This window comes from Sporothrix schenckii, assembly GCF_000961545.1.
Source record: "Sporothrix schenckii 1099-18 chromosome Unknown Cont47, whole genome shotgun sequence".
NCBI lineage: Eukaryota > Fungi > Ascomycota > Sordariomycetes > Ophiostomatales > Ophiostomataceae > Sporothrix > Sporothrix schenckii.
This window is the reverse complement of record NW_015971148.1, coordinates 2,807,495-2,821,140: the sequence shown is the minus strand read 5'-3', so window position 1 is coordinate 2,821,140 and position 13,646 is coordinate 2,807,495. Positions and strand designations below refer to the sequence as shown.

At 53.4% G+C, this 13,646-nt stretch overlaps 6 protein-coding genes across 6 annotated transcripts; 3 read left to right on the top strand and 3 right to left on the bottom strand.

The window, feature by feature from the left end:
• Positions 1-562: 562 nt before the first annotated feature.
• SPSK_03589 (F-type H+-transporting ATPase subunit d) lies at positions 563-1,353 on the bottom strand (the record flags this gene model as incomplete). The annotated part of the gene is made up of 3 exons (XM_016730426.1): positions 563-592; positions 678-1,160; positions 1,345-1,353. 3 exons carry the CDS (start codon positions 1,351-1,353, stop codon positions 563-565), a joined length of 522 nt encoding a protein of 173 aa, XP_016585454.1.
• A 765-nt stretch (positions 1,354-2,118) lies between these two features.
• SPSK_03592 (nascent polypeptide-associated complex subunit alpha) lies at positions 2,119-2,906 on the bottom strand (the record flags this gene model as incomplete). Its single annotated transcript, XM_016730429.1, has 2 exons — positions 2,119-2,440; positions 2,515-2,906. The coding sequence occupies 2 exons, from the start codon at positions 2,904-2,906 to the stop codon at positions 2,119-2,121; spliced, it is 714 nt and encodes a 237-aa protein (XP_016585453.1).
• A 1,198-nt stretch (positions 2,907-4,104) lies between these two features.
• Positions 4,105-4,726, top strand: SPSK_03642 (large subunit ribosomal protein L14e; the record flags this gene model as incomplete). Its single annotated transcript, XM_016730477.1, has 2 exons — positions 4,105-4,362; positions 4,409-4,726. The coding sequence occupies 2 exons, from the start codon at positions 4,105-4,107 to the stop codon at positions 4,724-4,726; spliced, it is 576 nt and encodes a 191-aa protein (XP_016585452.1).
• Positions 4,727-5,933: 1,207 nt separating this feature from the next.
• On the bottom strand, positions 5,934-7,676 carry SPSK_03237 (uncharacterized protein; the record flags this gene model as incomplete). The annotated part of the gene is made up of 3 exons (XM_016730078.1): positions 5,934-6,140; positions 6,209-7,035; positions 7,112-7,676. The coding sequence occupies 3 exons, from the start codon at positions 7,674-7,676 to the stop codon at positions 5,934-5,936; spliced, it is 1,599 nt and encodes a 532-aa protein (XP_016585451.1).
• Positions 7,677-9,303: 1,627 nt separating this feature from the next.
• SPSK_03464 (uncharacterized protein) lies at positions 9,304-10,396 on the top strand (the record flags this gene model as incomplete). Its single annotated transcript, XM_016730302.1, has 2 exons — positions 9,304-9,447; positions 9,503-10,396. The coding sequence occupies 2 exons, from the start codon at positions 9,304-9,306 to the stop codon at positions 10,394-10,396; spliced, it is 1,038 nt and encodes a 345-aa protein (XP_016585450.1).
• A 1,840-nt stretch (positions 10,397-12,236) lies between these two features.
• On the top strand, positions 12,237-12,925 carry SPSK_03623 (uncharacterized protein; the record flags this gene model as incomplete). The annotated part of the gene is made up of 2 exons (XM_016730460.1): positions 12,237-12,557; positions 12,590-12,925. The coding sequence occupies 2 exons, from the start codon at positions 12,237-12,239 to the stop codon at positions 12,923-12,925; spliced, it is 657 nt and encodes a 218-aa protein (XP_016585449.1).
• Between the last annotated feature and the right edge of the window lie 721 nt (positions 12,926-13,646).

The following is a 13,646-nucleotide window of genomic DNA, read 5'->3' as shown; positions in this document are numbered from 1 at the left end:
GGTTGGAAGCCTATGGGTTCGCGAGGATTGTTCTTGACTGTTGTCGGCCTTTGACTGTTTCTATTGTATTTGGTGTTTCCGGTGGCCATCTTTGTTAAACGCGCCGTACGTAGGTAGAGTGGTCTGGCGAGCACACTCTGGCAAGCAAAGCTTGTATGTTCATCAGTGCCTTGTTTCCATGTTAGACATAAATCAAATCATAACGCTGTTACGTTCGCATCGGCCAGAATTGCGCGGCTCACATGGCCAAAGAATGAAGAGACATTGTGTTGTTTGCTTTCGAAAACGAGACAAAGGGAGGGCAAGGGAGACAATGATGTATAAACAAAGGAAAAGAGTAATAAGGAAAGATGTCGACGGCTGCAAATGCGTTCTGTGAATGCAAACGCATACTCAGGTCTGTTCGTTCCCCGGCCGTTTGGAAGAAAAAGAAATAATGTATTTTTTCCCCGATATTATCTTCTTTCCGCTATCTCCACAGCTGCTGCTAGAGTACACATGTGTTGTGATGCAAGGGGAAAACGGTCACGACGGTAAAGGTGAAAGTGGAAACGCTCGTCGCTTATACCAGAGCCAGGTCGCCAAACTTCTCCTATGGGATTGTTAGTATTGCATTGTATTGTATTCCGAGAGGAACAAGAAGCATGCAACGCATGGGATAGGCCGTGTCTTCGTACCTTGTAGCCCGGAACGGACCAGCGGCCCTTGGACACGAGCTTGGACGTCTTCTCGTCAATCGACGACTCGGCCGCGGCCACCTCGTCCACCGTCAGGTCCTCAAACGGCCGGGCCTCGTCAATGTTCTTGAGCGTCTTCTCAAGGTCCTTGATCTCCAGGTCCACCGTCTCCTTGGTGGCCTCGGCGTTGCGCACAGCCTCGACCTCAAAGGCCTCAATGGCCTTGAGCTGCCGGCTCACATCGTACGACGCCGGCTTGAAGGCCGCAAAGCGCTTCTCGATCTCGTCCACCACCGCCGAGTTCTTGAGGATGCTGCGGTAGTGCGCAAAGTCCACCGTCGTTGGCTGCTCCGACAGCGCCTGCACCTTGCGCCGCACGTCGTCGTTGCGCTTCTTGAACGCCTGCAGCGAGGCCACCGTCTGGCCACGCAGGCCCAGCGACGTCGTCACCTTGGCCCAGTCGAGCTTGAGGGCAGCGGATCTCTACACAAAAGAAGACGCTCTTGTTAGCAAAACGGTCGGCGTGGAGGCGTCGTCATCGGGCAATCTGTCGTGAGAGGTTTTCGACGCGCGCGAATTTGATCGACTTCGAATTGTCTCGGGACAGCCGCGGCGCGCGAATTGGACCATGCCATCGCCGTCCGTCGCAAAAGCACTATCAACTTACAGCAGCCATGATGAAATTCGAGAGTTCGGGGAGTCGGGGGATGGGGTGTTGTCGGCGAGAGAGGAGAGGTGGTGAGATGCCTGTGGTTTTTGGTCCAAGTTTTGGCCAAAAGGGACGACAACGGCTCGGGAGTCTAGTTTTCCCTCCTTCGCTCCTGCGCTTCGGAAAAGCTAGGGCGGTTGCCATTTAAGAAAATTCCGGCTAGTCTGACCAATCACGTGATTAAATAGCGCAACATCTACGCCGAGGAAACCACCAAAAGCAGAGCATTGAATGGAAGATGCTGGTATGTATGATTAAGTTTTTTTTTTTTTTTTATGATCTCAACATATAATCGGTCCAGCGTTGTTGTACAGCTGTTGGCGATATGTTGACTCCGGTGGCAGTCTCAAACAGCCACCTCCTACCTCGGACCGCCGGAAGCGAATCAGCGTCGAGTATTCTAGTGCCAACATAGCAGGAGCAGCCGGCTCGCACCTTCCAACAGCTCTGCCATGATATCTCTCTCTTCAGCCCCACACATTTTAAAATTCCACGTTCCGATGTTCAAAGTACAGTCCACCACAGTCATGACAAGAAGTGCATGGAAGCTCATCAATCTCAAAATGGATTCTTTTAATTGTAAATATAGCTGTAGAAGTAAAACGGACACCCCAGCGGAGTCGACGTCAAGAAGAGCCGGGTCAGAGGAAGCAATTAAGCTCTCCTCCTTGCAACAAAACCTCATCTGCGTATCGGTCCTGCTGTCGTGGAGGCTGTCCGGGCCGAGGGCTTTTACACGCTCAGCGACATGATCGAATTGACAATGTCGTTGTCGTTTTCTTTCAGCGCCTTGATGGCCTTCTTGCGCGACACGCCGGCCTGGGTCTGGACGAGCTCAATGTCCTTGTCCTCAATGCCGGTCGCGTCGACCTCCTCGTCGTCATCGTCCTCTTCCTCCTTCTTGGCGCCCTCCTCGGCGCCGTGGTCGTGGTCATGATCGTGGTCGTGATCATGGTCGTGGCCGGCGTGGTCGTGGTCGTGGCTGGCCAGCTGCTGGGCAGCCGCCTGCTGGGCCGAGGCGTTCAGGTCCTCGACCTTGGCCTCACCGAAGACGCTGGGCAGAGTTAGTTGGGGTTGCCCTGACCCAAGTGGCGTGAAGCGGAGCTGTGCGGGACGGCAGAAGCTTACATGTAGCAGCCAGAGCTGGGCGAGCGGTAGACCTCGGGGTTGTTGATGACGAACAGAACCTGACCAGTTAGTTGTTGTTCTCTTCCATGTCCTTTGTCTCTCTTTCTCTTTCCCTCTCTCTCTGTGTTTGTTTCTCCTTCTCTTCGACCTCGACGTACGTTCTTGGGGCGGCGCAGGGTCACGCGGGTGATGCCCTCAACGCGGACCAGGTTCTGCTTCTCCAGCAGCTTGCGGGCCTTCTTCTCGTTGCGCGAGTGGATGACCGTGGTCGAGCCCGAGGGGGCGTTGACCTCAATGTCGGACTCCGCATCGCTGCTGTCCTCATCCTGCTCCTCGACCTTGACGTTGGTCGGCTCGTCGTCCGGAAGCTCCTCGACACGGGGGTTGGCCATTTTGACGATGGATGGAAGGAATCGATGAACTAGACGCAGTTGGTCAACGGGTATGGTCTTGCTTTGCGATGCGGTCGGCTTCAATGGGTGGCATGGAACGTCTGGGGGTGTAGGTTGGCAAGAAAGAGGGGGTGGAGTGCATGGAAATTGTAGCTCGTGTCTGTTCTATTTTTCGCAAGTGATGCCACAGCCGGCGGCCAACGAGCGAGAAAAGGACGTCGACGGCACACGCCTTCTCAGCGCCCGAATATCCGTCCAGAACTCTGCACAGACAATGCGTATTTCAACTTACAAAGTAATTGGGGTGGGTGGTCGTGATTTGGACGATGCGTTCTCCGTTCAAAGCGTCAGGCTTCTCTCGACAAACAGACAGAGAGCATTTGAAAACTGGAAAAGGTAGGGCTTCTGTGGCTGCACGCTAGCCCCGATTAGGTAATTGCGTCAGCGATTTTCTTGCAACACTGTGGTATGGCGGGGAGAAGAGGTACATCAGCGCACAAGTGTACTCTGCCACAGTTCTATGTACCTCAGCACGTGACTATATACTAGGAAAGAAGTGTATGGATTTTGTAATAACAAAACAATGTCTATATAATCAATCGCATTTTATTATCATCGGTTATATTCTATACACATTACTAGACAACGTGGAAAGAGATACAGTAAGGCTGTTGCGTTGCCTTGTAACTGTCATGTAAATGGAAGAGTTTCACAGTTGTGAAGAACTTCGTGATGGCGAGAGACCGCATAGTGCAATTTAGTGAGTAACACAGTATGTCCTGGTACAGAGTCGCCGTCCGCAAAAACAAAATTCCGTGCAGCCGAAATACAGAGCGAAGAAAAATTTCAGTGGAGCAACCTTAGGGCAGGATGAACAATTTTTGCAAAGCGCACCAAACCGCCTTTGCCCGCTCGGAGAAAGTGTCACTGGCACGTCTTTTTTCTTGGTTTTGCTGTGGCCTCCAAACATCTTCACAACCAGACATCCACGACAACCAATTCGCGACAGAAGATTCGTGAGTTTCCCCTTTTTTTCCCACAACATTTCGCCGCATTTATTCGACACCCCGATCCTCTTCGACATCGACCGCACCGCCCTGGGCTGTTTTCGACCGATTTGTTTGCGCATTAACTAACGCCGTCGACGCTTTTGTACTGTTCTTTACTATCAGATCTTTTATCCGACATTCACATCAAGATGGGAGACGCAACTATCATCGGTTCCAAGTGGCGCCTCGTCGAGGTTGGCCGGGTTGTTCTTCTGCAGAGCGGCCCGTCGGCCGGCCGCCTGGCTACCATTGTCGAGATCATCGACCACAAGCGGGTGCGTTCTATCTTCCAACTGAGAAGCCGTGGAGACGGGAGGCCACAAGGCATGGGACAAGAGGAGTGTCAGGGTGCAAGTCCTGCTTGGGGCCGAGTGGTGGCACGGAAAATCGGATGGTGTGAAAGTGAAGTCGATTTGCAAAGTCGGACCGCAAAGCTAACAATATGTCCAACAGGCTCTTGTTGACGGCCCCGCAACAGATGCCAACCCCGGCGGCGTCGCCCGGCAATCCGTTGCCCTCGCCGATGTCCTCCTGACCGCGATTGTTATCGAGAAGCTGCCCCGTGGCGCACGGGCCGGCGCCGTCAAGGCTGCCTGGGAGAAGGCCGATGTCGACGGCCAGTGGAAGGCCAGCAACTGGTACAAGAAGCGCGTCCAGAACGAGCGGCGGAAGGCCCTCACCGACTTCGACCGCTTCAAGGTTCTGCGGTTGAAGAAGCAGCGTCGCTTCGAGGAGCGCAAGGCTCTGGCCAAGGTTAAGGCGAGCGCATAAAGGAACTGAAAACGGTGAGGGATGAGGGCATGACGAGCAGACAGAACGGCATTTACTTGCTCGCTTCTCTCTGTATTGTCTCGTTTTGATCTCTTATTGTTTTGTGTTGCTTTTTGTGTTTATGCCCGCTTACCCTCTTCCGCCCTCATTCTTGCTTCTCCTTTCTTCGTCACATAATTTAACGACATCTCAAAAAAAATTCTATAAAAACTCCATCCAACCCGATCACTCTACCCACACTCGCCCACCTTCATCCACCATCGACCGCCACCTACTATCACTTTTTTTTGAACCGCCAACCGACCTATCAGCAACGAATCTTAAAACGGAACGCGCCTTGTTTCTCACAGGATAGCCGACCGGCCGAAAATACGAGCGTATTTCACAACCCATTCTGCTACCCTTTTGCTCTCCAGGCCTTGATCTGAGACGGGCATTGTGTGTCTGCAGAATATAGGGGAGGGCGACTTTTACATCCAGCGAGATATGTACCATGCGTGCATTCCAATTTTAGACTCCGATTTGTATGGAAGGGACAGCGGGAGGAGGGAGATACGACGGAATGAGGAAGAAGAGGTTATGCGGCATTTGTTGGAGAGAACAGGCGCGCGGCTGACTGGTACATCTTTCTCGGAAAACGGAAAATTGTCTATTGTTCATTGTTTTTTTCCTTTCCATTGTCTCGTCTCGAACAAGACGAAAACCCAAACCCCAAAATTTTATACAAGAAAAAAAAGTCTAAATTACTATTCACCGGGAGGCGCTCTTTAATGGAGGCAGCTTCTTTTCGTTGACATTGTAAAGTGACAAGAGCCGTCGATTTCATGCAATATTTCATTCTGCAATGCATGTGACGGGCTGCCATGATATGTGCAATCACTAGCGCATCCCGTCATGGCTTATGTTATATCACTGCTTCTCATCAAACAGTGCCACCTTGATTTCGTTTTATAAAGTATATTATGACCTAGATGTTCGCTATATGGCACGTCTTCCAAACATAAACAACCTGAAATCGGAAAGCAAAAAACACACCCCTCTTCCCCTCGCTGACATGTGCTGTGCTGGATGATATCATAAATCGTTATCGCTGTTCATAAGCAACCAAAGACAAAACAACATTATCTTAAAAAATGTTGAAAACCCACGACCTGCTATCCGCCAAGACGCAGTCTACCATTGCACATATTGATTTCCATCGTAATATTCACCGGTAGTAGCCGGGGTGTAGATGATCGACGACCACTTCGCGTTCGTAGTAACGCTCATCCTCACGACGGGGCCGGTGGTGGCTGTGGCTGCGACGGTTGTGCTTGTGCTTGACATCAATATCAATGTCAACTTCAGAGTACTGCTCTTTGTGGCGCTGGCGACGAATGCGGTCCGACAGCTGTACAAGCTCTTGGACGTCCTCCTAAAACAGTTGTTAGCAAATCGAGAATAACTACAGGGATTGGGGGAAGAAGGAGAGAGGGAACGTACGTAGCGCAGATATTGGAGGATGTAGTAGAAGTACTCCGTCTCCTGGTAGTCGTATCCAAGGTAGTCGAGGGCCTCCCGGGAGACAAGGTCCTTGGTGATCTCCGTCCACATGTCGCTCCGAGCCGCTGGCACCAGCTCCATATGCGTGGCCGGCAGTAAAACCACGCGCTGGTCGGTCTCCACTTCGATCTCTCGGTCACGGCTGTGGCTGCTCTTTTGGTCAACGACCTGGATATTTATATGCTCACCTCGACTCGAACGCTCGCGAGGCGCCTCCCGGCGCTTCCGCCGCGGTGGCGCAACAACCTCGCCCTCACGTTCCGGGATGAATCGCGTTCGGCGCACCCCGTTATAGCGCTGCCAAGTAACGTCTGCGGAGGCACCACCGACTCCGTCCATACGAACATGCTCCGTGCCCGGCGGCACATCGATAATGGTCCAGTCCTGGGTGGCGCCATTGTACGCCTCGCCCATACGTCCCCGGTCATCGATGCGCCTCTCAATATACCTCGCTTCGTCAGCCACGGCGTCAGACCGGCGATCTGCGCGCGTCGGTGGTTGGGCTGACCGAGAGCGGCGGGAACGACGCTCGTCAATATCGACCTCTAAGTGGTGGCGGTCCGACCGCACAATCACTTCTTTCTCAGACGCGCGGGCCGGAGGTGCCCGCAGACGTGAGCGGGAACGCGACCGTCGCCGTTCGCGGTCTTGAATGTCGACTTCGGTCCGATGGCGAGAGGAGTAGATATCGATCTCTGTGTCACGCTCGCGCTCGCGCTCACGGCGCGGTTCCGGTCTCGGGGGGGCACGGGGTGCGTAGACGACGCCTAATATGTAGAAACAACATGAGCTTCCGTGCAGAAAGAATGAACCGGGAATAAGCTGCAAAATGGCTTCACGTACCATGGTCCACATCCGTGTAGTGTGTAATTACTTCTCGCTCCACAACCGGGCCCCGGACCAACTGTCTTTGCTCTTGCGGAGGCGGCGATGGGCTCGGAGATGGGCCACGAGACCGCTCAATGATGCGGATACGTTCGTGGTCACGCTCTGGAGAGTGAGTCGGCGACCGCTCTCGTTCACGATCTATAACGCGAGTCACAATGCGGTCTTGCGGTCCCCGAGATGGCTCCCGATACCGGTCCCGCTCCCGCTCTCGGTCGTACACACGCTCCCGGACCTCGACACGATCGACCACTTCACGCTCACGCGGGGGCGGCAGCGGCGACGGGGACCGCTCCCGAATCACCTCGCGGTAGCGGACCGGGCTTGGTGAACGTGCACGCTGCCGCGGCCGCTCGACCGTCTCAACCTCACGCTGGCGCAGAACTAGAGCACCGGAATCGCTGCGCCGATCCTCTTGGAAGTAGCGGGACAAAGGGTCCCGGTCAACGTCACGCTCGCGCTCGCGAACACGCACGTCCAAGTAGTCGCGTTCGTCGATCACATCACGGCTCCGGTGAGCCATGGTGGGCAGAAAGGGTGGCGTTGTGAAGCGTAGGTCTCCGGAGACTGACGCCCGAAACGTAACAGAGGCGAAAACAATAAACAAGAGCTCGGTCGGGTGAAAGTAAACAAAGCGCTGATCGGTTGAGGCTGAATGACGATGCAAATGATGACGACGAGGGGGGGAAAGCCTATGCCAACGTATACTAAACGGCCAAGCACGAGGGAGGCAATGCAAAAAAAGATACGTTATCGGTGTATGTAGCTAGTAGACGTGACTGGCGAAACTTGCGTGCGGCTGACTTGGCTTTGCTGGAGATGACGGGAGAGGAGCAAAGGATTCAAACGACGGAGAAAGGCTGAGGGGGAGGGGCAATACGTGAACGTGAGACAGATGGAGAGATTCGGCTTGGCAAGGAAGGAGCATCGGCCAGGCCTAAACAGGCGGCAAGAGGATGAAGAGAAGAAAGGAAGAAAAACCAGGCGGCAGGGAAGGTGCGCAGGCAGGTTGCGGAGATGGGAAGGCACAATGGGTCTACAAGGCTAACGATGTCATCCCAAAGCAAGATTTTACCTCTTCAGTTGCAGCAAATTGCAGCCCGACAAGGCAAGAGCAAACAGCACCCAGGCTCTGGCATTCTGGATCTGGTTGGGCAAGGACGAAAATCCTACGAACGCAGGAAAGAGGGGGAAAGTCGAGGGACGAAACACGTAAAGTTGGTGGGTGCCGGTTTTAGCAAGCACTGCCCCTCCTGGCCTCTAACTGCGGGCCGGTGCTAGGGCTTGTCCTGTATTCTAGCGCGTTGTGGGTGGCAGCTGGGGCCAAACCAGCCACTACACAAGCTCCACGGCCTCCATGAACTCCAACTGGCTCCGTCATAGGGACTGACGAAAACAACCAAGGAAGGAGCGCTTCGCCAGACGAGCGACCAAGCAAACTCTGCCTGAAAGACGCTCAAACATATAACGCACTCGTGCCTCTTTGCCGTGAACGATATAGTGCGCAGACGTCATAACATGCCGAGAAGGTTGGCTTTTAACCATTTCAAGCACAAGTGACGCCGAGAATCTGCAGCAGATTGACTCGTGGCCGTTGTGACGTTAGCTCCTGCCTGTCAACGTGCCTTCTACTGTCGCATTCCCGATGACGTTGGTCTTGCCAAAGTTCGTGTCTTTCTTGCTCGTCGCTCTTGCCTGAACAACTTGTAGAAATATGGGCAAGAACGATGCACCAGCCTCGCTACTACGATATTTTTATCGAGGACAACAATGATGCTGAACCTATCTTCTCGACACCATTTTGATTCCTGTCCAGCTATCATTAACAACAACGTGTCTTGAGAGTACGATGTACGGCATCTCGTTCCACGCCTCTCGCTCTGATCCTTGTCAACATGCCAGCGGACTGTGTCGATCTCCTTCCACAAGACATTCTAGAAGACGGCTGATATGCGACGGATAAAGAACAAGAAACCAGCACCACATCTGCACATATTGCCTGCATTCATCTGTCGTATGACCAGCCACATATTGTTTTCAGCAGGATCTTGGTCAAAGCATCTTGTTTTTGACAGAGTGCAGCGGGAGCCGTCTCACCCCCGCATATTTCGCGGCCAATACTGACATCTTCGTCTTGACAACAAAACAAAATGCCATACCCTAAATGCCTTCGACAGTGTACGAGGGAAGAATGCAACAGGCCAGCCGACCGTCTCTACGGCAGCTGCATGCTGTGTGAGCAGCATTTCTGTGTCAACCATATGCGTCCGGAGAGCCACGCCTGCCCGACCAGAGTGAGCCAATATCCACAGGAGAATACTTTATGTTCTCAAAACTAACGTATTGCAGGAAAGAGATCCAGACGCTTTCTTCGCTGCATACGACGCTGCCAAAAAGAAGTATCTGTCGGCGCTGCTTGCCAGGGTTAACGTCGATGCGCTGCAGGCAATTGCCACGCGAGCGCGTGATGGAATTTCTTGCAGTATTCCAGCTTTGTCGCAGGACCTGAACGAAGCCACCCGCTTATCAACCGTGTCACGTCAATGTGGCGGTCAAAACGCACACGTAGACGTCGTGTTCACGGATGGCGTAACGTGGCTCGCCCGGTTACGGCTAGATGATCCTCTGTTGCCGCCGGCCGGTGTGCAAGAAAAGGTCATTGAAAGCGAGGCAGCTACACTGCACTTTCTCGCCAAGACTAAAGTCCCGGCACCACGCGTGTATGCCTATGCATCAACGGCAGCCAACCCGGTCGGAACTCCATATATCCTGATGGAGAAGCTGCCTGGCACGCCGCTGGACTGGCCGAGCACCAGCCCGGCCCAGCAAAAGCACGTGCTGGAGCAGCTCGTGGATATATACCTCGAGCTCGAAAAGCATCCGTTGCCGCAAACTGGCTGCTTGATGTTCTCCGCAGACAAGAAGGATGTGCACGTCGGTAGCTTCGTCCAGGCGCCATACATTGTTACACCCTCGTCAGCACTGGGCCCTTTTCGGGCACTGACCGCGGCATATATGTCCATACTTGGTCATCAGATGGCAATGCTGGACAACGGTGAGTACGGTGCCCTTCGCGTCGACAATTACCTCTCTTTTCTATGGAGAAAACAAGCCCTCGCACAACTCATCGATGACGAACATAGCAACAATGGGCCATTCTACCTTAAACACTATGATGACAAGGGGGACCACCTCCTCGTCGATGCCGATTTCAACATCACCGGAATGATTGACTGGGAGTAGGCATCTGTCGAGGCGAAGCCTTACGCGTTTAGCTCACCCTGTATGCTGTGGCCTGTCGGCGAGTTTTACGAGGGAAGCAACATTCTCGCAGCCAATGAGACTTTGTTCGCTGAATTGATGTCCTCGCGCAGTGGACGAGATGATTTGGCAGCACTGGTGTGTGACGGGCGGCCTACCGACGACGTTGGATGAATTTGAGCCGCTGTTTCGTGGCCTACAAAGTGCTTTTTCGGGCGGCGACAATGAAGTAAACGTACCATACCGATACGCGGAGTGGAAGAGTCAAGTTATAAACAACTTTACAAAAGAAGATCCGGACTTTGCCACGTTGGTGTCAAAGGCAGGTGAGGAGTAGGTGGCAGACCGAGACACGAGAAAAGACTAAACCTTAACATAAAACGTCTACCGTTTGTTTACCTTGAATAGTTTTTATGTTTCGTTTTACCAGTCTGTTTCGTTTCACACGCATAAGCTGACAGGGGCGCCAGCCATTGGCCAGGCCCATTCTAGCCACACCACAACCAACCGTAAGCGCCGCACCATTTATTTACTTGGGACACAGGAGAGCACGCTTTGTTGCCTGCGGTCGATCATGACGAAAGTGAAAGATACGCAGTGGCCAGATGGCTGAGCTGCTCGGCAGATACTTGGTTAGGTGGCACAGTATCTAATGCAGGAACAGATGCGTTGTTTCTCGCTGATGGTGTACGGTTCTACTTCCTAAGTCCTTTTGACGGACCTTCCGCGCGGCAGTCAATCTGGGCACATCGTCTCATTGAGTCGTTCTCTGCACGAGAAAAACAAGAAAAAGAGAGTTGTGCGAATTACGGCAAAAAAGGAAAGGAAGCACGCATCCACCAAGAAGCGTACTCAGTACCTGCCAGCGATCTACCCGTCTGCGGTGGGCACCATGTCCAGAGCGTCTGCGCGCTTCTCTCGGCCCCATCGTGGGCCCCCTGCATCCGCCCACCCTCCCATCAGACATCGCGATTTACCCGCTGCAGACTGCAGAAGCGATCGGTCTAAGCCAACCAAATGGACTGTCCTTGTCAAAAGCATGTCCTGTGTTTAATTTTGGAATTTGGCGCCGCAATATCCGCACGCACGTCTCGATGTTGTGTTTGCACCCAGTCCTCCAGCTATATTGCACCTCGCTGCAAAATATGGCGAGGTTCCCTGCTGCGCTGTTGTTGGCATCGGCCTCATCCAGCAGACACAGACGGTCGAGCGGCACATGCACCAGGTAACAATGACTTGGCACACACGAGATGAGCAGGAACTGACAAGTGCTGGACATTCAGCCTGTTGCTTCCGCTCGCATCCTTCCAGTGAAGGTGGCTCAAGGAACCCGTCCAAATCAGGTTGCATCGCACTTTACACCGACCCTCTACGACGTAATACTTGGTGGATTCACACACAGACGCACTGCGATGTCTCATCGCCCCGGCGGGCCTCTCAATTGCTGGCCGCACTGTTCTGTTCCTAGGCCCTGCCTCGTCGCAGGCGACGTTTGTTCTACGTCTACTGCCGGCGCGAAAGGACGAAAGGACTGTTCTCCGGCCGATGAGTAGGCCCCAGCCATGCGGTGGTGAAAAGATAAAAGGCACACCGTCTCCCCCACTGCCACTACCCTTCTCCTCTCTTCTCTCGCTCCTATCAAACGATTACACATGTTCCCTTCTCACTGTCTTCAGTCTACCACCGCTCGTTAACCAGTCATTCGTTCAAACATCCATAATAATACACGTTGCTCATACACTTCACGTGTCTCCCCATCGTCTTCGTTCAAACAAACCTTATACCTCTACACCTATATATTTAATACCGCTTCACGTTCACAATGAAGTCCGCTCTTGCCTCCCTCCTCGCCCTGGCTGCCTTCGCCACGGCCACCGATTCTTTCAACTTCCCCGGCGGTGGTGACGGTGAGGATTGCTCAGACGAGCCGAACAGCAGCACGGGCTTCTTCGTGCCCTCCACCACCATCCACGCGCATCCGACGACGACGCCCGTCGGCGAGCTGCTGCCGAGTGTCGAGCTGACCACGAGCACCATCTTCTCGACCACGACCAGCACCATTATCAGCTGCCACCCCACCGTCACGTCGTGCCCGGCCGAGAGCACCGTCCTCACCACCGTCACCGTGGCTGTCAGCACCACCGTGTGTCCTGTCTCTTCTGTCCCCACATCGAGCGCCGTGCCTGCCGTCTCGTCGCCGGCAAACTCTTGGGTCGCACCCACCAGCGCCCCGGCCGCCTCCTCCTCCCCGGCTGCCCCGTCTGCCCGGCCCCCGCAGCCAGCACCCCTGCTGCTGAGGCTTCTTCGGCCCCTGCTGCCTCCGCGCCGGCGTCCAAGGCCTGGAGCTCGGCTGCTCACCCTAGCGGTGCTGCTGCTGGCTCCGGCACCTCGGCCCCCAAGACCCCGACCACATCTGCTCCCCATGTCGTTGTCACGGCCGGCGCTGCTCACAACGGTCTCGGTGCGGCCGGCGCTGTTGCCGCAGCCGTTGCCGTTGCCGCCCTTTTCTAATTAAAATAAGGGGTGAAAGTTCGCGAAAGAGCGCTCCTGTCCAATTTCTATACGACCAAAACTAAAACATCAAAAGTCACAATTGGGAACAGAGGTCATTGCCATTTGTTGGATGGAATACAGAGGAAAGTGGTTCCGGTCTGAATATGTGTGAGTATTTCTTCGCTCGTTTTTTCCCTGCAATCAACCATATTTCATCTTCGTGTTTGACCATAGTTTTGTTTTTTATTCTGTTGTATTTATTTTCTTGTCAAAGCAACCTAGAATAGTGCCAATCAATCCAGTGTATGTTTATTTAAAGCCCTATTTGAGAGTGATAAATCCCGCGAACAAGGTGAGTTCTGCGATGCAAAAGACGACAGACACTGATACCGCAATTCATCACAGAAAGGCACTACCTGGTATTGACAGACCACACTGTAATGAAAGACAATAGCGGTGAGATCCAGGTAACACTCGCAAAGCCGGAATGGTTTGTTTCCCTCCCTCTCAACTCGTTTGTCTCGTTGTTCTTCCTTTAGGCCCGATTTTACACGTGTGCATAAAATGTTTAATGTCCTCCCCCGTGTCTCTATTTGATTGTCTTTCTCTCCCGTCGTTCTCATTTGTTTCTTTCCCAGGGCGTTGAACCGACCGTGCCATAAAGTGCGGCAGAGATTATTCGTCCCCTTGGCTCATTTTATTATATTGGCCTTGGCCTATAATTGCCCATTAACAGCCG